This window comes from Bos indicus x Bos taurus, chromosome 9, assembly GCF_003369695.1.
Source record: "Bos indicus x Bos taurus breed Angus x Brahman F1 hybrid chromosome 9, Bos_hybrid_MaternalHap_v2.0, whole genome shotgun sequence".
In the NCBI taxonomy this organism is placed as follows: domain Eukaryota; kingdom Metazoa; phylum Chordata; class Mammalia; order Artiodactyla; family Bovidae; genus Bos; species Bos indicus x Bos taurus.
Window position 1 is genome coordinate 33274202 of NC_040084.1, and position 25109 is coordinate 33299310.

At 39.0% G+C, this 25109-nt stretch overlaps 1 protein-coding gene across 2 annotated transcripts in view; it reads left to right on the plus strand.

Annotated features, from left to right (window-relative positions):
* The first annotated feature begins 6077 nt into the window (after window positions 1-6077).
* GOPC (golgi associated PDZ and coiled-coil motif containing) overlaps window positions 6078-25109 on the plus strand; it is a 40048-nt gene continuing 21016 nt past the window's right edge. The window contains exon 1 of one of the 2 annotated variants that reach the window (XM_027551125.1): window positions 6078-6610. In XM_027551125.1, coding sequence (XP_027406926.1) covers window positions 6323-6610 — 288 coding nt within the window. In that variant the 5' untranslated portion in view covers window positions 6078-6322. The remainder of the gene's footprint in view (window positions 6611-25109) is intronic. The other variant, XM_027551126.1, reaches the window with a different exon arrangement.

Below are 25109 nucleotides of genomic sequence, written 5' to 3' on the forward strand. Positions count from 1 at the left end.
CTTTCCCTCCTCCATTTCCCTTTGCCCTTGGCAACTACAGGTCTGCTCTCTGTGTCTGTAGGTCTGCTTCTCTTTCCTAGGTATGTTCATTTGTCTCATTTATTTTTAGATTCCACATGTAAGTGATATATGATATTTATCTTTCTCTGACTTACTTCACTTAATATGATAATCTCTAGGTCCATCCATGTTGCTATAAGTGGCACTACTTCATTCTTTTTAGGGAGAAGTAGTATTCCATCGTATGTATCTGTACATGCATGTGTGCTGAGTTGCTTCATTCATGTCTGACTCTTTGCAACTCTATGGACTGTAGCCCACCAGGCTTCTTTGTCTACAGGATTTTCCAGGCAAGAATACTGGAGTCGGTTGCCATTTCCTTCTCCAGGGGATGTTCTTGACCCAGTGATTGAAACTGTCTTTCACATCTCCTGCACTGGCATTGGCAGGCAGGTTCTTTACCACTAGTGCCACCTGGGAAGCCACGTATGTGTGTGAGTGTGTGTATGTGTGTATATATATGATATATGTATTACATATATCAAATTTGGAGATGTATCACATCTTCTTTATTCATTTATCTGTAGATGGACATTTAGGTTATTTCCATGCCTTGACTATTATAAATAGAGCTGCTATGAAAATAAGGGTACATGTATCTTTTCAAGTAATAGTTTTGTCTGGCTATATGCCCAGGAGTGGGATTGCTGGTCATATGGCAACTCTATTTTTAGTTTTTTAAGAGGCCTCCATACTGTTTGCATAGTAGCTGCACCAATTTACATTTCCACCAACAATGTAAGTGGGTTGCCTTTTCTCCACACCCTCTCCATCATTTATTATTATAGACTTTTTAATGATGGCCATTCTGATTCACATGAGGTGGTACCTGATTGTAGCTTTGATTTACATTACTCTATTAATTAGCAATGATGAGCATCTTTTCATGTGCCTATCGCTATCTGTATGTCTTCTTTGGAGAAATGTCTATTTAGATCTTCCAGTCTAAATAGATGGCATCTATTTAGGTTGGATGGCATCACCAACTTGGTGGACATGAGTTTGACAAGCTTTCGGGAGGTGGTGATGGACAGGGAAGCCTGGTGTGCGGCAGTCCATGGGGTCGCAAAGTGTCGGACACGACTGAATGAACTGAACTGAGTCATTTTTTGATTGAACTGTTTTTTTTGTTATTGAATTGTATGAGCTATTTGTGAATTTTGAAAATTAATCCCTTGTCATTTGCATCATTTGCAAGTAGTTTCTCCCAGTCTGTCAGTTGTTTTGTTTCACTTAACCGTTTCTTTTGCTGTGCAAAAGCTTCTAAGTTTGATTCAGTCCCATTGTTTTTTTTTTCTTTACATTTTCTTTTATTTCTATTGCCCCTTAGGAGACTGACCTAAGAAAACATTGCTAAAATTTATGTCAGAGAATGTTTTCCTTATGTTCTGTTCTGGGAGTTTTATGGGGTCAAGTCTTTTATTTAAGTATTTAAGCCATTTTGAGTTTATTTTTGTGTGTGGTGTGAGGGTATGTTCTAATTCCATTGATTTGCATCTGGCTGTGCAACTTTCCCAACACCACTTGCTGAAGAGACTGTCTTTTCCCTCTTGTGTATTTTTCCCTCCTTTGTTGAAGATTAATTTACCATAGGTATGTGGGTTTATTTCTGGGTTCTCTATTCTGTTCCATTGATCCATATTTCTGCTTTTGTGCAGATACCATGCTGTTTTGATTACTGTAGCTTTGTAGTATTGTCTGACATCTGGGAGGATTGTGCCTCCTGCTTTGTTCTTTTTCCTCAGGATTGCTTTGGCAATAATGGGGCTTTCATGGTTCCACATAAATTATCAAATTATTTGTTCTAGTTATGTGAAAAATGTCATGGGTAATTTCATAGGGATCACATTAAATCTTTAGGTTGTTTTGGGTAGTACGACAACATTAAAAATAATAGGCATTTTTAAAATTACTTTTTGCTATGTTTTGTTTTAGATTTGGGTACACAATGCAAAATTAGTATCTTATAAATTTAAACTATAGAGTAAGTAAAATAATTCTTGGGTTTATTAGTGAAATCATCCATCACTGTTAAATGAACTTTTCTCTTTAGCTTGGGAAAAATATTCCTTGGATTTTAAAGGAACATATATTTTATAGATATTCCTAACTGTTGAGCTAATATGAAAATATATTTAGTTTTACTCTCTAGCAGGTGTTAAAGGTATGTCTTAAAAAGTGACTGTCTTTAGAATTTTCTAAGTAGACTATTGTAACGTCTCAATTTTTGAACTGATCACACATATTTTCAGCATTCCTACTAGGTTCAAGGCCCTGTGTTAGGATCTGGGATTCAAAAATAAGCAAGATACCATTACTGTTGCCAAAAAATGTATGGTAAATGCTGTAACAGGTATTTGCAGGAAACTAGACAGGGAACACGTCCACAGCCCCACATGAGAAAAAAAAAAAGAAGGTTCTTCTTGGGAGAGGTTTCTGAGCTAATCCTACATCACTACACCAAAATTCTCAAGTTTTAAAAACAAGAGGGCAAACAGTTGTTCCATTTGTGTATGAAAGAGAAATAACCAGGAGGATGAGGTTAATAAGTCACTTTGGAATGCCCAAACTTCTTCAGCATGTGTATCAGAGAGTTTCAGATTATTAGTAAATATGTATAAATAGTACATATGAGTATGTATGTACTTTCCTCCCACTGCTCAAGTAAAATGCTAGTGGATTTTCCCCCTTATTCATTATACAACTGTTTCCAGTGGCCAATGGTGCTTAATACCTTTTTCTTTTCCTGGTAGGATTACTGGAGAATAACTGAAACATGTGAAGCTTAGTACAGGGCCTGGCACACAGAAGCATTCAATAAATGGTAGTCTCCCTCTACAGTTCAAGGTAGGTTTCTAAGTCCATTCAACTACAGTGCCTTTGCAATTAATGATGTGCTAATTAACGTTTGGGCTTCCCTGGTGGCTCAAATGCTAAAGAATCTGCCTGTTGAAATCTATACTAACCGTACAGCTAATTACCATTACCCACCAAAGAAATCTTTAACATCTTCCCTTTTTTCCCAGTTTCTTCAGTCCCCCACTGTATTCTTAGTAACACCTTATGGTAAAACTCTGTAGGGATAAGTTCTTAAAACAAGATTGTCACATTTAAGTTATATAAGAAATTTTTTTTATAACATAAACATGATTCATGAAACAGTTTTTAGAACTTTCTGCCAATGCAATTGCAAATAGAAGTATGAAGATTTTATTATCCCAGGAAATTCAGTCCCACAAATACTGAGATTCTATACAATTCCAAAGACCAACACAAAGCAACGCATGTAGATGGAGCACACTGACAACAGATGGCAGCACTACAACATCAAACCAGGCCTTTCACGTCCGTGGTCGGCTTTGACTTGCCAAAGTGCAGAACCCCAATCAAGGTGGGCAAAAGATAACGTCTACCAAAAGGGTGCTCATGAGCATTTGAAATAGTCACGTAGCACCAAGGAGCAGCACATAGGGATGAGGAAGCTGCTACACAGCATCGTAATGAGAAGGGACAATATGAGATGACAGCGTTCTGAGTCACAAGGGTGTGACTTGTTGGAGTGGTTGTAAAAACTGTACACAGAAGTGGAGTCGGGTTCTTCAGTCCTGAAAATGGAGGTATTCACCAAGGATCAGAGCACTGGATACATATTAATACTTAAAATTCATTTTGGTTGTACCCATACAATATGAAGCTAAATTTTTTTTAAAATTTATTTTCAGGTGTAGTTTATATAAACTAAAGAAAGTGGTAAGCAATAGAATGGGCTTCCCAGGTGATGCAGTGGTAAAGAATCTGCCTGACAATGCAGGAGACACGGATTCAATTCCTGGGTCGGGAAGATCCCCTGGAGAAGGAAATAGCAACCTACTCCATATTCTTTCCTGGGAAATTCCAGGGACAGAGGAGCCTGATGGGCTACAGTCCATGGGGTCATAAGAGAGTCAGACATGACTTAGTGACTGAACAACAACAACAAAAAGCAATAGAAAATGAGTATTACACTTAATTTTGGGGAATAGTTCTTATATATTAATGTTTGTATATGGCTTATAACTGGGAAGGAATTTTTTTTTTTTTAAGAAGCTTTGGGATTGATTTGCCAACTTATTAACTTATACATGAAGAGATGGATTTCTGCATCCTTCTATACCCCATGATTAACAGCTAAGACTTTGGAGAAAAAGACATCTAGATTGAAATCTCACCTCAGTGGATTTTTTAGGTATATACCAAGATACTTAAATTCTCTGTGACTCATTTATAAAAAACTGAGAACAGCTAACTCCCAGGATTTCGTGAGAGTCAAAGAAGCAAAGCAAATAACAAAATGCTTAACACATAGTATGTATTCAATAACTAAAATCTATTATTGTGATTTCATGTGTACGTGGCCCCTCAACTCCAACTTAACGTTAAATTCCTGGAAATGGGATTGCTAACTGTACTATGAATAGGGAAAGTGGCTGGGAACTTGGTGGCTGTAGTAATGATGTTCTTGCAAATTTTGCAGATAAAAATTAAGTTAATTTGGGAGCAGAGATTGGAGGGTGGGAAATGCAAATCTTAGTTTCATATTATTTCTGGGTAAAACCTGTGTGAATGTGCCTAGTTAAGCTCAAGAAAAGGATCTGAGTAGTTTTGCTTAGCCAAGTTTGTTGAAGCCAAAAAACTTTATTGACTGATATGTTGAACAGTCTGCCCTGACCCAGATGGCAAACTAAAGCTATGATTTTTTATTCCTCACTGGCATTAGTGAGGGACCCACAGCGCAGATTTTGATGGAGATTAACTGGGAGAGTCTGTAGTTAGCCAGTGAAATATTCCCTTAGGCAATATCTTGTATGAGAGACAGTTCTCACCAGCCTACCGTATCAGACTACTTTCGCCTTCCTTTTCAAGACTGGGCTGGAAGGGGGTTGAGAGTGAGTAAGTGGAATGGTAAAGAACAGCTGCTCAACACTCCCAAAATTCACATTAAAGTTGTAGCTATGTGCTCTGCTAATGGGAGGGTCACGTCTCATTCACTTTTGTGTCCCTGATGCCTCAACAAGGCTCTGCATTCAATCTGCCTGCTGCTGCTGCTAAGTCACTTCAGTCGTGTCCGACTCCTAGCGACCCCATGGACTGTAGCCTACCAGGCTCCTCCGTCCATGGGATTTTCCAGGCAAGAGTACTGGAGTGGGGTGCCATTGCCTTCGTCAATCTGCCTATGAATATGTAAATCTTCATAATTTTGTTTCACTGCAATGTCACGTGTACGAACACTATCCAAGTTTTTTTGTTTTTTAATAACATCTTTTTAGGTAGTTGCTTTGGAAATGTATAACCTGTGGTGTGATAATAAGGAATAGTAAGTGCCAAGCACTGAAGCTAAGCATTTTACCTTATTACTGAGCGAAATAAAATTTGGAAACTGAGGCTTTGAGGTTAAAAAATACAACAAAGATGGTACAGGGAATAGGGGATAGGACTTAAAACTTGAATCCAAGGCTGCCTGACTTTTAATCACAAGAGGAAAGGACTCCTCTTAATTAAGCAACACCTGGTGAGCCGCTGTCCTTCAACTAGCAGTTCTAGGCAGTTTCCGTCCGGAATTTAAGGCTTGGGCTAGTGTGTCCACCCACCCCACCCATATCACCCGTAACAGGAATTGGACTGCAAAAGGTAAAACGTGGCCACTGCGCATGCTCACACGGCCCTTTCTCACTCTTCCCTGCCACAGAATGTTACCGCGGCAACTTTGTCGGACTACTTTAGAACGGTTCCTGCCCACTATGAAGTCAAAGGGGTGGAAGCTGTTCCCCTCTGCGACGTGGACACCTTCTCTTCTCCGGGCCTTTCCAACTTGGAACCCCACACCATGCGTCTCCATGCCTCGGGGATTCAAGCTGGAGTATGCCAGTTCTCAATATGGCCGTTGACAGGCAGGTCTCAAACGGAGGCTTTTCATAGGCCAAGGTCGCACCCTAGCCCCGCCTATTTCGTCCCTCCGGGCTGCGTCTGCTTAGGTCTTTTCTACGCATGCGCGGCGGGGGCGGGCCGAGAGGTGGGACGGCCCGCGTCTTCCGTGTGCCACCGCTGCCGCCTCTGCTCTGCTGCTCTTGCCCCTCTGGGGCTTCGTTGCCGGCGTTAGCCACGCGAGGGGAAGAGAGGGGACGGACGGAGCGTGCGTGCGCGGGGCTTCCCGCAGTCCCAGCAGTTCCTCTCGCGGGGTGGACGACGGGGTCAGCAGCAGTCGGGGGAGGCCCTAGACGGCGCCATGTCGGCGGGCGGTCCATGCCCGGCAGGGGCCGGAGGGGGCTCAGGGGGAGCCTCTTGCGCCGTGGGGGTCTCCCCTGGCGGAGTATCTATGTTCCGGTGGCTGGAGGTGCTGGAGAAGGAGTTCGACAAGGCCTTCGTGGATGTGGATCTGCTCCTGGGCGAGATTGATCCGGACCAGGCGGACATCACTTATGAGGGGAGACAGAAGATGACCAGCCTGAGCTCCTGCTTTGCGCAGCTTTGCCACAAAGCCCAGACTGTGTCCCAAATCAACCACAAGCTAGAGGTGAGCCTTGAGCCCTGGAGGCGGTGGCATTCAGCTCCAGCCATCAGACTTCATTTAACACACCGGTGAAAACTGCCAACTGGGGCACCTGGGCTTCATATGTGACGAGAGAGTGAGTGTGTGTGAAGGAAGAGAGTGACGTTAGGTGAGAGCAGGAATAGGTGTGTAGGTTGACATGTAGGTCTCCTGGGGCCCTGAAAGCCACCTTCCTGGTATCTTTATGAGGAGGAAACAGGAACTAATTACACCTGTCTACTTGTGCCTTTTCGTTAAGAAGCCTAAGACTTAACACAAGCTCAAAGGTGCTCTGTCATAAGAATATTTTAGCTCACCTTTTAACATTTGAGTTTTTAGATCTACTTTCACATTGCAGGTTTGTATATCACCAGTCCTGATTATTTTGGACTATTTCAGGTCAGTTTTCATTGTTGCACACAGACAGCGCTATTACTTGCCTACATGAACTATTTAGGGGAGTTTGATCAAAGCTCTTAGGAAAAAGGGAAAAACAAGATAGGATCAATGTCTGTCTCAGTTTACAGTTAGTCCTTAAATTACAGGCAGATACCTCCAGAGCGCCCTACAGTTATTCAGATGACTTCTAATATTGATGTTGTGTCTGTACTTTACTACATTTCCCAAAGTCTGGATTTAGTTTTGAAAGTATGTGAAGAGCGATCATTTGCTTAAGTCTCTCATCTTGGTTGTGGGTGTGAGTGCAGTAGTAGTAGTTCCCAAAAAACCTACCATGTTTTGCAGAAAATTAGCACATTTTTACGATATTTAGAAATCATGATAGATTAACATTATTATATAAAGAGCATTTTTTAATTATATAATGTAAATAAGAGAATGGGTCTTTCATTTTAAAGTGGATAAAAATAGGATAATAAATGATATGCAAAGCTCTTTGACATTAGATTTCCTAAGAAATCATTACTATCAGTTGTGATGATTGAGAGTGCCCACTGGATCCAGATCAATATGAATATCAGAAATGCATTCTCTCCTTGCTTAGTAGTTAGTTAGCATTCTTTCTGTTTCCTGTCCGTCATGAAAAAGGTAGTATAATTTATCTTTGATGAGCATAGAATTGTATATGGGAGATTTTGTGACTCTTCTTCATTGAAAGAACTGTTAATTTCTTTTATCCTTTTTGAAAGGGTTGGAAGTGTTGACATAAAGCTAATCATTTATTCATCTACATCTGTGAAAATGTCTCTTGATTTCTTGATTCAGCTGTAGTTTCTAGAAGATGATTATTTATTCAGGTAGTGACATTGCATTTGATGGTCTTTAGTAGCTTTTGCTATTCATCCTATAAAACTGAGAGTTTTTACTGAGGACAGAAGAGCCTGGCAGGCTACAGTCCATAGGGTCGCAAAAAGCTGGACACAACTGAGTGAGTATACACACACACACTAAGAATAAACAAGTTTTTTAAAAATGAAACAAAATCTAATTCATTTTTTAAGTGACTTACAGAAACTTTGATGTTTTGATGTCAGATTTTAAAAATCTAATTTTGGAGAAATGATTGTTCTGTGAGCAGGTGATGCTCAGTTTTTTCATCTTTAAATATTTTAAATGAGTATTTAGAGTTATATTAAATTACGCATTTTCTTTTTCAAAAATCATAATTATGTATTCTGATTCTATGTCCTGGCTTAGAAGGTGGCTTTATTTCTCAAAACAAGAAATGCTAGCCCATCACAATGTGAGCATGTTTTTTTTTTTTTTACCATCCTTGAAGCTTTTAATTTGAAGATTTTAGAAAATAGGGGTTGTTTGTGTGTTTTTTCAGTTACAGTTGACTTCTTTGTAAGGCTCTTGTTTCTCTGTTTAACAGTTTCTACAGTTTTCATGGAATTAGTTGTGTGTTGCTGAGGAGAGTCATTGTCAGCAGTGCCTTTCAAAGTAGATCTGCCATTGTATCATCTGCAGAATTTCAGAGGTTGCCCTGTGTACCTTTAGCAATCTTTTGAGATCTTGAAATTTTAGCAAAGATTTCACACTTTCTTGCCCTGTTTCATTTTTTAGTAAGTGAATTAAATTCATTTTATTGCTTTAAGGATATGGACATTAAGACATAATATTTGAGGTCGCTTAAGGTCTGATATAGTGCACCAGATGTGCACCAAAGTTCGGTGGTTTTAGAAATTAATACTTAAAGCATATTACTGTAATGAAATATTTTTATAATCAAGAAACAGATACCTCCAAGAGTAACTTAGATTTAAATTGATTAGATTAAATCTTAGATTTTGGATAAACTTAGATTAAATTGCCCTTCTTCTGCTAAGTTATTGTTTAGGTAGTTAATTTAATATTAATATAGTAGTTAGGAAAACGGTTCTGCTACAAAAAAAAATCAGAGGTTGCACTTAAAAGAAATATATAAATTGCATCTATATGACCGCTTTTTTCCTTAAGTTGTATTTGGAGAGAGGGGAAGGGGAGGGCAAAGAATTCAGAATATTTTGAGGTAGTGCCATTTTTAATCACTCACGTCTCTCTCATACTTCCCACCTGCTTGAGAATCCCTGCTATGGTGAGCCACTTGGGAACAGCTGTGCTGGAGTCACAGGTCCTGGTTGGGACAGTAGTAGTGGTAATAGTAGCAGCAGGAGGAGGTGTTGGAGTAGAACAAAGGGCAACATCCTGTGCTTTATGAAAACTCACCTCTCTGCCTTGACACAGGGTTTTCTGCCTGTTCACCCCTTCTTTAAAATAACAGCTACACAGCACATCTTCTCTCACATCCTCCTTTCCCTCAGCAGTTGCTGAGTCAGTATCATTTTTAAAGTGATTTACTGTCCAGAGCCATCTAGAGCTTCATTGAAAATGAAATGATATACTGTCCTTTTACTGCTTTAAAGCTATTCTGTTTTTGTTCTTTTGTTTTTAAGTGCATCAGTTTCATTGTAGTTTATTTAACATTGGCTTTTAACTGCTCATGAACAATTGTAGTGCCATAACATGGTAGGTTTCAAAAATAGTAACCAACTTTCCCCCCACCAAAAAATATTGCCCCCATTCTCACTTGTCCATCCTTGCTCTTTTTTTTTGGTTTGTTTTTGTCTACAAGGGATATTGGTTCCCTGACCAGGGATCAAACCCAGGCCCCTGGCAGTGAGAACACCAAATCCTAACCACTGGACCACCAGGGAATTCCCCATCCCTGCTCTTTTCAGTAATTACTACACTGATTTCCCTTTGCCCAAGGCCATTCATATTTAGTTTCTAGTGCCATGTTCCATACTTGGATAAACTGGGCAGCATTCTAGACTAGTGCAGAAGTATTTTGTTTTTAAACAAGCAGTGGGACTGTTTGCAGCATTGAACTTGAAGTTTAATATTGATCCAATATATACTTATTGAGTGCTATGTGCCATGTGCTGTGTTGGGCACTTGGTATACAATGGAGAGCAAAAATAGATATAGTCGTCACTGTTATGAAACTTGGATTCTATTGGGGGAATTTGTTGAAATAATTATTATATAAATGTGAAATTCCAACTTTGAGGAACATAGAGTAATGAGAACCTGTTCTGGGAGATCAAGGAAGGCTTCTTTTGAGGAAGTGACCATTTGGGTAAAACATAAAGGATGAGTAAGAATTAATTAGGCCAAGAGAAAGAGGAGTATCATTCAACATTCCAGTAGAGAGAGCAAGAAATGGAAAGCAGCGGTGATAGGTGAGTGCTAATGCATTTGAAGAACTGAGAGTTGATAAGTGTTATAAGCAGAGGGCAAAAGAAGTTTGCACAAGTACGTAGGGACTATATCTTTATGATTTTCTAGACCATGTAGTAGATTTGAGGGCTTTATCATAACAATGGGAAATATTTTAAATTAGGTGGTAATCTCAGGAGATTAGGAATCTCAGATAGGAAATTAGAATAGTTCAGTCTGGCTGTGATAAGGAGAGAGTTTGTGGAAATAAAATGAATAAATGCAGAAAACCACTGGGGACTCTTAATTCTGATCCATGTGAGATGATGGGAGTAGGATAGCAGAGACAGAGGAAAGTGTTCAGAACAAGAGAGATTTGAGAAGTGAAAATAAACAGAGCCTAGGGATGGGTTGGAATAGAGGGATGGCAATGGCACCCCACTCCAGTACTCTTGCCTGGAAAATCCCATGGACGGAGGAGCCTGGTAGGCTGCAGTCCATGGGGTCGCTAAGAGTTGGACACGACTGAGCGACTTCACTTTCACTTTTCACTTTCATGCATTGGAGAAGGAAATGGCAACCCACTCCAGTGTTCTTGCCTGGAGAATCCCAGGGACGGGGGAGCCTGGTGGGCTGCCGTCTATGGGGTTGCACAGAGTCGGACACGACTGAAGCGACTTAGCAGCAGCAGCAGGGATGGGTTGGAATAGAGGGATGAGGGAATTCAGGATGATTCCACAATGTTAGTTGGCTGGATAAATGGAAGGATATGATATATTATCAGCAATGACTATATTGCTAACTGTTGGTCAGTTACTATGGGCCCAGCTCTGTCCTACGTCTTCTATGTATATTGATTCACCTATTTCTCACAAGTCATGTGGCGTAGGTTTATTATTCCCATTTTACAGGGATTAAGTAAGGGGCCCAGGACTACAGAATGCGAAAAACCAATCGCTCCAAAAACACATTTATCTCTGGTTGGGAAAGGAGGTAGAGAGAAAAGCAACCAGAAACAGTTGAGTGTGGCTGGATGGCGGAGTTCAGGGGACGTACTGTTTTCACTTTTTTTAATGGAAAAATAAAGTTAAACGTGTTTGCAAGCCAATGAGCAGCATCTAGCTGAGGGAAAATCTGGATATTCTAGGGAAAAGAGGGGGATTATCAGTAGCAGTAAGCTTTCTGAATGAAGATGAGGGTCAGAATACAGGTCGAGAGACTGACGTCATATTGCAAAGACAGCTGTTACACTTAAAGGGAAAGAAGAGATGATGAGCACAGAAGCAGGAGGGAGTGTTTTGTGTGATGGTGGCTTTATTCTGTATACAATAGCAGCCTGGGACGACAACTGGAAGTGGTTGAAAGTAAAAGCCCAAGGAGAGTGAGCAAAATCTGAAATAGTAATGAAAGAGTGTGACAGCAAGTTGGCCAGTCAGATAGAAGGACTGCCAGGCAGTGCTGAGGTAATTTAGAGTTACCATAAATTCATGGTACAACCAGTCTGCCCTGTTGTATGACTTTCTCCAGGTATACAAACATAGAAATGAGAGTAATAATTGCATTCATTCAGTGCCATAGCAGGAAGTTTGCTATACACGCAAGAGTGTTACTGAAATGAAAATGGTACTGGGGATGAAGAAGAGGAGATAATCTTTAAAGGAGTATAACCCATATTTGATAATCATGTAGATGGAAAGGATTATGGGTGACATCCCATTTCTGTTTGGGAAATGTATTGGTTGATACCTGCAGTGGCTTGAATGGTGCTTCCCCCCAAATTCATGTCTATGCACAGAGCCTCAGAATGTGACCTTATTTGGAAATAGGGTCTTTGCAAATGTAATTAATGTAAGGATAGAGATAAGGTCATAGCAGATTGTGACAGATTATCCTCAGAGGATGCACAGAGACTCAGAGAAGAAGGCTATTTGAGGATGGAGTCAGAGATTAGAGAGGGACAGGCATACAAGTCAAACAGCCACGGCATTAGGAGACTGGCATGAGATAGTTTTTCTTTCAGGGTCTCCGGAAGTCGTGAGCCCTGTCAGTACCTGGATTCCAGGCTCCTGCATCCTAAGCTGTGAGAAAATAGTTTTGTTTTTTGAAGCCACCTAGTTTGTGGTAATTTGTTATGACAACCGTAGAAGACTGATACCATTCACTGAAGTAAGGAATCCAGAAGACGGAGCAGGACTGGCAGGAAAGAGAATGGGTTGGATTTAGGCGACTTTATCCTTTTTTGCATATTCCTAACATAGTTTCCGGAGAAGGCAATGGCACCCCACTCCAGTACTCTTGCCTGGAAAATCCCATGAGTGGAGGAGCCTAGTAGGCTGCAGTCCATGGGGTTGCTGAATCAGACACGACTGAGCGACTTCATTTTCACTTTTTACTTTCATGCATTGGAGAAGGAAATGGCAACCCACTCCAGTATTCTTGCTTGGAGAATCCCAGGGATGGGGGAGCCTGGTGGGCTGCTGTCTATGGGGTCACACAGAGTCAGACACGACTGAAGTGACTTAGCAGCAGCAGCAGCAACATAGTTTCCTGGGCTTCCCTGGTGGCTCTGACAATAAAAAATCCGCCTGCATTGTGGAAGACCTGGGTTCAATCCCTGGGTTGGGAAGATCCCCTGAAGCAGGGCATGGCAACCCACTCCAGTATTCTTGCCTGGAGAATCCCATGGACAGAGGAGCCTGGTGGGCTACAGTGCATGGGGTCGCAGAATTGGACATGACTCAGCAACTAAGCACAACACAGCAACGTGGTTTCCTAATTACTTCTTAACCCCTCCAAATCATCCTTTTGTTGCCAAAATTCATTCTAAAGTGATTCATATTAAGGTTCATATCAAAAAAGCCAGCTCTGACTCTGTCACACTCTTTGTATACCTCCTTATCACTTACTGGGCTTCCCACGCGGCACTAGTGGTAAAGAACTCACCTGTAAATGCAGGAGACATAAGAGATGTGAGATTGATCCCTGGGTTGGGAAGATCCCCTGGAGTAGGAAATGGCAACCCACTCCAGTATTCTTGCCTAGAGAACCCCATGGACAGAGGAACCTGGCAGGCTACTGTCCATAGGGCTGCACAGAGTTGGACATGCCTGAAGTGACTTAGCAGGCACATTATCACTTAACTGGCTAAAATTCATACTCTGGCACATTGGTCAGTGCCCAGTCTGTCAGTCCTTATCTCTCCTCTCCCCTTGTTAGCTGCTTGTCCCTCAGTAAAGCTGGTCTAATTTCTTTTCTCTAAATAGGCTTGCTCTTTCTTGGCATCTCTACTTTGGCATAGACTTTTGTGTATAGTAACTTCTCTGTCCCCTTTGTCTACAGGATCAAACACCCTCATCTTTCAAGACACCGCTTACATCACCATTTGTTTTGAAGGCTTTCCTCACCCAGCAAGCCTTATGACTAACACCTTGAAACTCAAGCTGTTATAAGATTTGTTACATTGGGCTGTAACTAGTGGTTGCCACATTTCTCTACTTCTGTCAAGTAAGCTCCTTGAAGGTCAAGATTTTGTTGTAGGTGAAATTATCTGAACTATCAAATGCTTGTGAAAGCTGACTTTTGAGGGTAACAGTATCCCTTTGTGAATCCATTTTGGTTTCTGAAAATTGGTTGGTAGTTTTTTCTCTCCATGGTTCTTCCCACACCATATTGAAAAGTAAATAATTCCTTTCAGTGTGGTTATCAAATTGACTTATATATGTGGATTACAGAATTGGCCCCTTAAAGGGGACAATTTTTGGAAATTTGGAACTCACACATTAAATATCAACCTTTCTGACCTGCTTGCCTCCGTATCTCACCTGCTGCTGCTCCTAAGTCGCTTCAGTTGTGTCCAACTCTGTGCGACCCCATAGCTCACCAGCTAGGGGTTTTCATATCTCAGACCTTTCCCTTCTCTGTGTATTAGCTGATCTCCATTCAGCATTCCCTTCTTTCTGACTACCTTTGTTTCTTCTTGAATTGGTACATCACACATGCCTCTGTACAGGTGTTTACAACACATCATAATTGGAAATGTATTTTTAATCTCATTCTATTAAATGTAAAATCCTCAAGGGCAGAATCCACGTCTTATCATTTTTTTTTCTCCAGATCCTGGCACACTGTATATACTCTACAAATGTTTATTTGAATGAGTAAATCATTTGAAACAACTTCATTTTGTTCTACCATGAATCCTCAAAGATTACCAGTAATCGTTCTGTAATACAGGTTTCCTGAGAACTGGGATGGTGTCTCTCTGGACAAGTCTGCTATCCATTGTGTCTAAGATGGTGCCCACCACATTATTGAATGACTGAATCAGTCACAAAGATATGATTTCTGAGTTACTATTTCATGGTGTTCCATTTTAAGAACAAGTTGAAACTGACTGAAAGTAACTTTAAACATCACTGTATTAGAGTACTGAGTATGGATTTAATGTACTGGTAATGTTTCTAATATATTGGGTAGGTTCATTCTCTTTACTCCACCTCCAGTTTGATCATAGAGCAACTGAATTATTTATGTTAAAATGAAAACTGAAAGCATTTTTGTATTGTTTAGAACTTCATTTTGAGGTTTAAAATACTTTAACTTTTAAAAATACACCACAGATTTATCTACTTTCTTCCATTTCAGATCCCCTAACTCTAATTCAGTCACATTGTCTCCCATATTACACAAAGCTGCCTTTTAAAAAACATAAATATGACCATATAATTCTGTTTTAAATTCCTCAATTGTACTTTGAGTTAATTCAGACTCTTTATCACTGATGAACTCTCTGTGATCTGATCTCTGGATAGCTCTCCAGTGTCATATCTTATCATTCTTCTGATTTTTTTTCTGTATGGCCCAGTCCACATGGGTCTCCTTTCAGAAATTAAAACAATAATTCTTAAACTTTTTGGTCTCAGGACTCCTTTACATTCTACAATTATAAGGTCCTCAGAGAGCTTTTTATGAAAAAAAGAAATACAGGTTATATCTACTGGTATTTACTGTATTAGAAATTAAAACTGAGAAAACTAAATAATTATTGGGTTGACCAAAAGATTTATCAAGCTGGAATCAAGATTGCCAGGAAAAATATCAGTAACCTCAGATATGCAGATGACACCACCCTTATGGCAGAAAGCGAAGAACTAAAAAGCCTCTTGATGAAAGTGAAAGGGGAGAGTGAAAAAGTTGGCTTAAAATTCAACATTCAGAAAACTAAGATATGGCATCTGTTCCCATCACTGTATGGTAATAGATGGGAAAACAATGGAAACAGAGCCTATTTTGGGGGGCTCCAAAATCACTGCAGATGGTGACTGCAGCCATGAAATTAAAAGATGCTTGCTCCTTAGAAGAAAAGTTATGACCAACCTAGACAGCATATTAAAAAGCAGAGACATTCCTTTGCCAACAAAGGTCCATCTAGTCAAAGCTATGGTTTTTCCAGTAGTCATGTATGGATGTGAGAGTTGGACCATAAAGAAAGCTGAGCACTAAAGAATTGATGCTTTTGAACTGTAGTGTTGGTGAAGACTCTTAAGAGGCCCTTGGACTGCAAGGAGATCAAACTAGTCAATCCTACAGGAAATCAGTCCCGAATATTCATTGGAAGGACTGATGTTGAAGCTGAAACTCCAATATTTTGGCCACCCGATGCAAAGAACCAACTCATTGGAGAAGACCCTAATGGTGAGAAAGATTGAAAGCAGGAGGAGAAAGGGAGAACAGAAGATGAGACGGTTGGATGGCATTACTGACTTGATGGACATGAGTTTGAGCAAGCTCCAGGAGTTGATGATGGACAGGGAAGCCTGGCATGCTGCAGTCTATGGGGTCGGAAAGAGCCAGACATGACTGAGCAACTGAACTGAACAGAACTGAAAAGATTCATTCAGTGTTTCCTGAATGAACCTTTTGGCCAACCCAGTATTATATGAGTTAAAAGTAGCAACAGTATATAGCACAGGGAACTAGTCAACATCTTGTAATAACCTATAATGGAAATAATTTCAAAAATAATATTTGTGTATGTGTATAACTATATATACATATGTATATGTATAATCTTGCTGTGCATGTGAAACATTGTAAGTCAACTATACTTCAATAAAATGTATATATTTAAAAAATAGCAACAGTAAACCCATTGTGTGTTAATATAATTATTAATTAAAATAACTATACTTCCCCGCAAATTATGAGTAGCATTGTTTTACATTAAAAAAAATCTGTCTCAATAGATAGCTGGACTCTTGTATTCCCTTTTACATTCAGACAGTTGTGATATGTGGTTTTGGTTATAGAAAGAAAATTTGACCTCACAGAGATAAGTACTTCGATAAGGGAGCAGTATTTTAATAGCTATTTCAGATAATTGTGGATATTCTTTGATAGTAAAAGGTAATTACTTAAAGGTTAGTTACAATGTGGAGTATGAATCTGTCAGTGAACTTTTTATATACCGTCACATTAAAATACATTGGTCTGTCTTTATAGCCTTTGAATGAATCTTTTACCAAGGCATGATTTTAACATTGTGTGTGGTCATTTTGCAAACATTGGTTTGCTGGGTTATCCAGATTCTTCCAAATGTGGAAACACCTCATAATACAATATCAAAAAATCACATTTGTTAATATCTCCAATCACATGAGAAATATTTAAATATTGGGAAGCTGTCAGGTTTATGGTGCTGGATTCAGATTTTCCAGAATTCTAATTTTCACTTGAAAGTGTAAATTTTTACCATTGGCAACAAATGCTGTCAGTTGTTTTCCTTGGAATAACAGATTCACTTTATTTATCTTTAAGAACATGTCTGCCAGATATATCAGTCTTAATAACCACAGTTTGTTCTTCTTTCAAATAAAAATGATGTTCCAAGAAAAAAGTGTTCAGCTTTGCAACTCAAGCAGTTGCATAAGTGCTTTTTCTTGAGAAAACATAGTTTGACGTGCAGCAAACTGAAAATGAAAAGGCAGGTTTTAGTTGCTCAATCGTGTCTGACTCTGTGCAACTCCGTGGACTGTAGCCTACCAGGCTCCTCTGTCGAAATTTTCCAGGCAAGAATGCTGGAGTGGGTTGCCGTTCTCTCCTCCAGGGGATCTTCCCGACCCAGGGATTGAACCCAAGTCTCTGTACCATTTGAGCCATCAGGGAAGCATCAGGGATGCTTTATGCATGCTTCCCATTTCATCCCACAGAACATTAAAAACTTACTCAAGGGTTGAGATTTTTAGAAATTGATAATTTTGCTGCTTTATTGGGACATTCTGAAATGCTTTTTGTTTTGTACTGGGAGTGCCTGTTAGTGAAGCATTCATTGACTACTGGTAGTTTGGTGCCGCTGTCTTGACGTGTTGTCAGCCTTCTAGTCATTATTGCTTTAACATCTTTGGAATAAATGTCAACACAATGAAAAAGGCAAATCATACTTTATTATTATGAAAATAGTTTTGGCTCTGAAATGGTCACACAGACCAGTGAGAACTGCTGCTCTTATAATAACTGCAGCTGTTCCCAGAAGTGTTCCCAGAAGGATAGCCATACACTCCCACCCCACTAATTGTCTTTGTTTAGCTCCTTTCAGACAGCTTATTATGGCTTTTAATTATGTAAATTGCTACTGACTTTGTAATGACCTTGGACAAGTTACCTAATCTCTCTGCTTCACTTCCCTTCATACAAAAAAGTATCTTTGAGGATTATTGTGAGGATTAGGACAATTAAAACATGAGTTTGTTCACACCAGTGCCTGGCACATGGTTAATGCTATTATATATGTCATTCATTTTCTGTATGAGCCGCCTCCTGCGCAAGGCCACTGAAGCTTTGAACGGCAGGATCCACGTTTGTCTCATCTAGCAGTGTATCCCTTGGGCCTAGCCCACTGCCTGGCATATATTGGTGCTTAATAAATACTTGTTGAATAAATGTGTGATGATGTGGGAAACTAAAAATAGCTGTAGAATACTTTGGGGAGAAATGATGACAGATGAAGTTAGTGGTCTTTATGCTTGGATTGGAAATTGCAGCAGAGAGGTAGAGTTTTCTCACAGAACTTTCATAAGCCAAATGAACATACTATTTCAAGAGCTGATATATAATTAAAAAAGAGAATATTATTTCCTATCTTGAGTTAACAGATCTTCATGTTTAACCTTTGAATATATTTTCTGTTTGGTCACAGTCTTTGCTTTAAAACAGGACTCATTGGCTTTTTATAATCTTGGATATTAGAGCAGCGCCAAGAATCCTGGTCACAGGAAGAAAAGAGAAAATAGAGAAAGAGTCTTTATAAAGGTGTGGGTTAAATTAAATGAGCTGTAATACTTTGTTCAGCTTTTTTGAAGAAGTAGAAGAAAAGAAAGAGAATGGATCAAAATGCTTTCATTAGTAACATTATTCCCTCGATTCTTGTCACAGAGGGGAAACGGCTATGTGAAGCAATGATGCTCTTGTCTGTCAGGTAGCTTATGACCTTTTGTATAAAGAATGATAGATTCTTTTAAAAGTTTAGACCCTGGGGGGGAAAAAGACAGTCTTACAAACAAAATAGCATTGTTTGTTTAAATGAGGCAAGGAAAGTTATATAATCTGTAAAGTTTCTCCTATTAATAAGAAGCTCAATATTTAATACTCAATAAACTGTAGTAAGGCTTTTATCTTTACCAGTCATATACCACCATCAGTGTATGGTTTTTATTTTTTACATTTGTTTGATTGATCTTATGAGCTTTAAAACCTTTGAGGAAAGTAGGTGGGTATAGATGATAAATTTTAGATATTGACATTAAATGGTGTTATTGCTAGAGATTTAAATTCCAATCTGTACTTTCATCCTAAATTGCATTTCCAAATAGTAAAAATATGCATTTAAAAGCATAATTGTTTCTTTTTACTGATGTAATTACATTTTATACATGTATTTTAAAACAAAAGTATAGAAGCGTTTGCAGGGAAATGTCTTTATCAGCAGCTTTGTATGCTATGGTTCATAACAGTCAAATTGCTATTTGAAGTCAACTGTTTTCTTTGTAATTCTTACAAAGAACCACTCTGAGTGTGTGTGCTTTTGTGTGCATGCCTGTCAGTGCCTACACGTGTGTTTGTGTATGTGTGTGTGCACATGCATCTGGATGTTTGGGGGGTGAAGCTGGCTACGTGGTGTATGTTCAGAGTAGTCTCTTGCTTAGAGCTCTAATTCTGAAATTTGGGATGTGATCTCGTTTGGAACTCATGGACTCCTTCCTTTCCATTTTTCCTATTACTGCCAGAATTATAAAGGATGTCAGGAGGTCTTGAGTTTTAATCCCATACAGTTTGTAATTTAGGACAACTCACCTAATCTCTTTGGACCTCAAAGCTTCATGTGCAAAATAAAAATGTTTTACCAGATTTTTAATTTAGATTCTTAGCTTAGACTCTGTAAAATTCTATCAAAAGAGCTGTACAAAATGCCCAAAGTGATGAATGACCTGGATCCAAGTTCCCTGCTGTTGGATATTTGCTAATTTCTTGTCTTAGTTTAATCCTTCCCAGAACAGGAGATTTGGGGGTATGCTTAAGGTAAAGTAATTGCCTTTTTTATCCATAAGACAGTTAAATAGAAACTAGCCTACGTCTAGAAAGGAAAAGTACAGCTGTTGTACATTTTTACAAAATTGTGTGGACAGAGGATTAAAGTCTAGACAGTGTGAAATAATAGGAAACTCTGAATAAAAAATTGCTTCGATTTTTGGTGCCACAGAATGGAATCCAGTAGTTAAGAATTAGAAAGGAATTAACTTGATGGAAAAGAATTTGAGGTAAGAAATAGAATAGTAATGACTACATATACAAATGAATGGTAATGATAATCCTAAAAAAATCCTAAGTTATTTAGGTACCCTGTCTTTCTGTCTTTTTCATTCCTGAGAATACTGCATTCCTATGTTGCAAAATATGCCCAGAATGCTCATACATCTCCCCACTCCATTCTAGCTGATGATGGAGATCCAGGGACTATATTTGAGAATCACTGCCTTAGAAAATCTCACCATTGGTTGATTTAATGACCTTTAAGTGAAAGTCAAGGACCTAAGGCTTAGAGATCCTCCTAGAGTGAAGTCTTTTTGTTCTTTATGAGTTCTAGGGAAAGAATATCCTGATGGTCAGCTTTTTTTTTTCTCCCACAAATGAGTCCAAAATCAGATGTAGAAAGTGAAAAGAATGAATCCCAAATAAAGTCTATATGTAAGGTAGTCTTACATATAACTGGTTTTGATTTTGCTTTTTAAAAGACTTTTTTAGATATCAGTGTAGAAATGGAAGAGTTGAAGGTTGAAATCAAATATTTTTTAATTTTCATTCTTTCCTGGTTATTGCATGGCCAAGGTTAGTGATGTGAAAGATGCTCGGGTGTTTTTTTATGGTCAAGCTAGTTTTGAGTCTTATTTACTAGCTGTGTGATCTTCGGCAAATTGCTTAAACTCTGATTTCCAGTTTCCTTAACTATTAAAAAAGAGAGAGAAAGAATGATGATGAGAATTACAAATGACACGTGGTACATGTACACCTGCCATATGGTAGGTAAATGCTTGTTTTGTGGTAACTGAATATTGTTAGTAAGTTAAACAGGTATTGTAGCAGTAGAAACATTTTTTCCTTACAGCTAACTGCTTGATAACACATCTGCTTCCTTACCCCAGGAGTAAGGATTGGGTTCAAAGGGCTGTTCTACCACTGTTCGGATAGCCATAGAAAGAAAATCAGTTTTGATAGGCGTTGGTTTTGTTATCTAAATAGTAATCATCATAATCGTAGTCTTTATGTTCTCTAAGATCTCTTTGATTATAAAATCCTGTTGTATTAGGAGGGTAGCCATTGAATAAAATATGGAAATTTATAATCTTCACATAAAATGTATCACTAATTTTTCTTAGCAGCTAAAATGCTTATATCATAGACAAGACTTATTCAAATATTACTAAATTTAGAGTAAATTTGAAACACTCTGTTTCAAAAAAATTAACTTGAGCTTTGAATTTTGTTACTGCATCCTTGCTTTGTAAAGAATTTTTCCTTCATTTTTTTAAAGTTGAGCAGTCTCTTGAGAAATTATTTCACTTAATGAGTGTTCCTGTTTATAGTAGGCCACTTTCAAGAGACCTCCATACTACAGGAACAACAGGGTAGTATGGAGGTCTTCTGAATATTAATCTGCTAACCTAGGGCTTCCCCAGTGGCTCAGCAAGAAAAGAATCCGCCAACCAATGCAAGAGATGCAGGAGACCCATGTTCTTTCCCTGGGTCGGTAAGATCCCCTGGAGAAGGGCATGGCAGCCCACTCCAGTATTCTTGCCTGGAGCATCCCCATGGAGAGAGGAACCTGGCAGGCTGCAGTCCCATGAGGTTGCAAAGAGTTGGACACAACTGAAGTGACTTAGCGTGCATGCACAGTATCCCAAGATATCCTGCTAAATTAATTCATGAATACCACTTATGCCTCTTTGTATCTTTATTAATGCCAGAAGTTTTGCTCAGCTATTAATAAATAATGAGGTTTTTTATTTGAAACATAAATCATAACAGGAAAACCAGACAATACATACCTGTTGAAACACATAATGTACTTCTTGCCACAAACATTTAAGTACCGTTATGAAGAAAGCTGAGCACCGAAGAATTGATGCTTTTGAACTGTGTTGTTGGAGAAGACTCTTGAGAGTCCCTTGGACTGCAAGGAGATCCAACCAGTCCATTCTAAAGCAGATCAGCCCTGGGATTTCTTTGGAAGGAATGATGCTAAAGCTGAAACTCCAGTACTTTGGCCACCTCATGTAAAGAGTTGACTCATTGGAAAAGACTCTGATGCTGGGAGGGATTGGGGGCAGGAGGAGAAGGGGACGACAGAGGATGAGATGGCTGGATGGCATCACCGACTTGATGGATGTGAGTCTGAGTGAACTCCGGGAGTTGGTGATGGACAGGGAGGCCTGGCGTGCTGCGATTCTTGGGGTCGCAAAGAGTCAGACACGACTGAGCAACTGAACTGAATTGAACTGAACTGATTCATCAGTATTTGTAGGGGATGGTTCCAGTCCTCCCCAGCCCTCCCCTGCAGGTGCCAGAATCCATGGATGCTAAAGTCTCCTATATAAAATGTTGCAGTATTTGCATATAAGCAGTGCACATCTTCCCATGTATTTTAAATCATTTCTAAGTTAACCTATAATACCTAATACAATGTGAATGCTATGTAAATAGTTGCCAGCATGAAGCAAATTAAGTTTTACTTTTTGGAACTTTCTGAAGTTTCCCCCTGCCCCCTTCCCCAGCAAATATTTTTGATACACAATTGGTTGAATCTGTAGATGCAGAATGCATAGATACAGAAAGCTGACTGTAAATCTGATTAAACCTTTAGGTTTATATTATAAAAATTTATTTCACATGTTTAATGTTACTTTTCTAAATGTGGTTACTGGAAAAATTTAAATTACACATGTGGTTCATATTAACTTTATCTTAGGCAGTACTGATCTAGCCTATCACAGCTTTTCTGTTGCATTGAAAATGTAAGATAAAGATTTCTGGTCTGAGAAAGATCGCAATGGATTAAGTTTTAAATTTTAAAACATCTTTTGTAAAAACAGAAGAACTAGAATTATGAAAAAAATCCAGTCATAGCCTCTTAAGCAAAACTAGATGAAGAGAGGGTGTCTTCATAAGCCCCAGAACATGGATGGGTTGAGGCAGCAGGACCCACACAAATCATGTGACTGAGCACCTGTGTGGCGGAAGGAATGAATAGCAAGGGGACCCAGACACAGAAGTCACTAACAGAGCCCCAAAGGAGAAGACATCCCTTTGGATGGGAAACTTGAGCAGAGGGCCTGAGAACAACTGGCAAAACTGCCTCCAGATTGCAGAGGAATGCAAAACAACCACGGGCACACACAAAGAAGCTGCAGGAAGAAGATTACAGAGTACTGGGCTGGACTCAAAGAATCTCAGAAATTTCTAACACAAACCGCTTTTGAGAAAGACGGTCCAATTGTAAAGAAACATTGCTAAAAAACAGAATCCTGTTTGTGCTGGGCAGAAACATGAAGTCTGAAGGGAGGAGAGTTTATATTCAAGTTAGGGATGGAATACATATATAGGTGTCTGATTTCAAAACAGTGGTTCTGGCTACAGAGGCCATGGTTTTAAGTTCACTTTAAGACCAGGGGAGGTAGCCCACTAACCTGAAGCTAGGAAAGCTACCCATGCTCACCTTAAACCCCCACATGGAAGTCTCCTCCCTGACAGGTGCTATATGAAAACCCATTTCATTTCAACATGAGTAACAGAAAAGGATTTTCTGTAAACCCCATATAAATGTACTATATGCAAAAAAGATAGAAATAAATAGAATAATATGACAAGAGACAATGAAAGCATGTTAGATAAGGCTACAAATCAATTGGAAACTGTAAAATATAAACTAAAGGAAATTAATAATGTTAATTCACCTATGAATAGACCAGAATGATTCAGAAACAGGAAAACTCAGAAATAAAGTAATAAAAAGAATACTTGTGGAACTTTGGGGGAAAATTATTTTAGAATGGAGCCTAATTTGGAAGGAACATAAAAAAAAATAGGCAATACAGTAAGTATAGCAAGAGGAAAACAAAAAGAATTTAAGAGGAAATTGTGGATATAAAAGATAGGGAAAGAGTAATTCATATTAGTATAATTAGAGACCCTGAAGAAGCATGTGAAAGTCACTCAGTTGTGTCCAACTCTTTGTGACCCCGTGGACTATACAGTCCCTGGAATTCTCCAGGCCAGAGCACTGGAGTGAGTAGCTGTTTCCTTCTCCAGGGGATCTTCCCAACCCAGGGATTCTTTACCAACTGTTGCAAGGGAAGCCCTGGAGAAGCATGAGACAAAACATATATGCAAAACTTCTGTCAACAAACCCTCATTTATTGCTGGTAGGAATATAAAGTGGTTCAGCTTCTGTGGCAGTAATCAAGAAGTTTTCATTAAAACCACAATGAAATGCCACTACATTCCTCCCAGAATGGCTAAAATTAAGAAGACTGACAACACCAAATGAAGGCAAGGTTCTGAAACTATCATACGTGGGAGGCATGTCAGTTGCTACAGTCATTTGGAAACCTGGCCTTTTCCGCTGAGGTTTAACACAGTTATACTCTGTAACCCAAAAGTTTCCTTCCTAGGTATATACTCATTAGAACTGTATTCCATATAAATCTGTGTAGGATATTGCTTGTGTCCCTGTCTTCACCTCCTACCTACAAATATCATGTGGCTGAAATGTCACTGAGAGAAAATGTTCCAGGGTTATATGGTATTGATGGCTGCATAATTCTGTGATTATACTAAAAATCACTGAATTGTACACTTTTAAAAAGTGAATTTTATGTGGATTATATCTCAAAATGCTATTAAAAACAAAAACAAAATGTCATTGGGAACATGTAGTGATTTCCTGTCAGATTCAGTCTCAGTTTTGGTTTATCAGTCAAAGCCATTCGTTGTATCTAGCCTTGCTTTCCTCTCCAGCCTTGTCCAGTCTTTCGTGTACAGTCCACTCAGTAGTCTTAATCTTGCTGATAACGTCTTCATATTCTAATAAGTGCTTTCATATATACGCTTAATAATATGAAAATAGTCAAAGCATGGGTATTATTCCTGTTATATTTACTTAAAAATTCTATTGAAGTATAGTTGATTTATATCAATTTCAGATTATTGCATAGCAATTTGACATTTTTATAGATTATATACTCCATTTAAAGTTAGAATATTGTGTATATTCCTT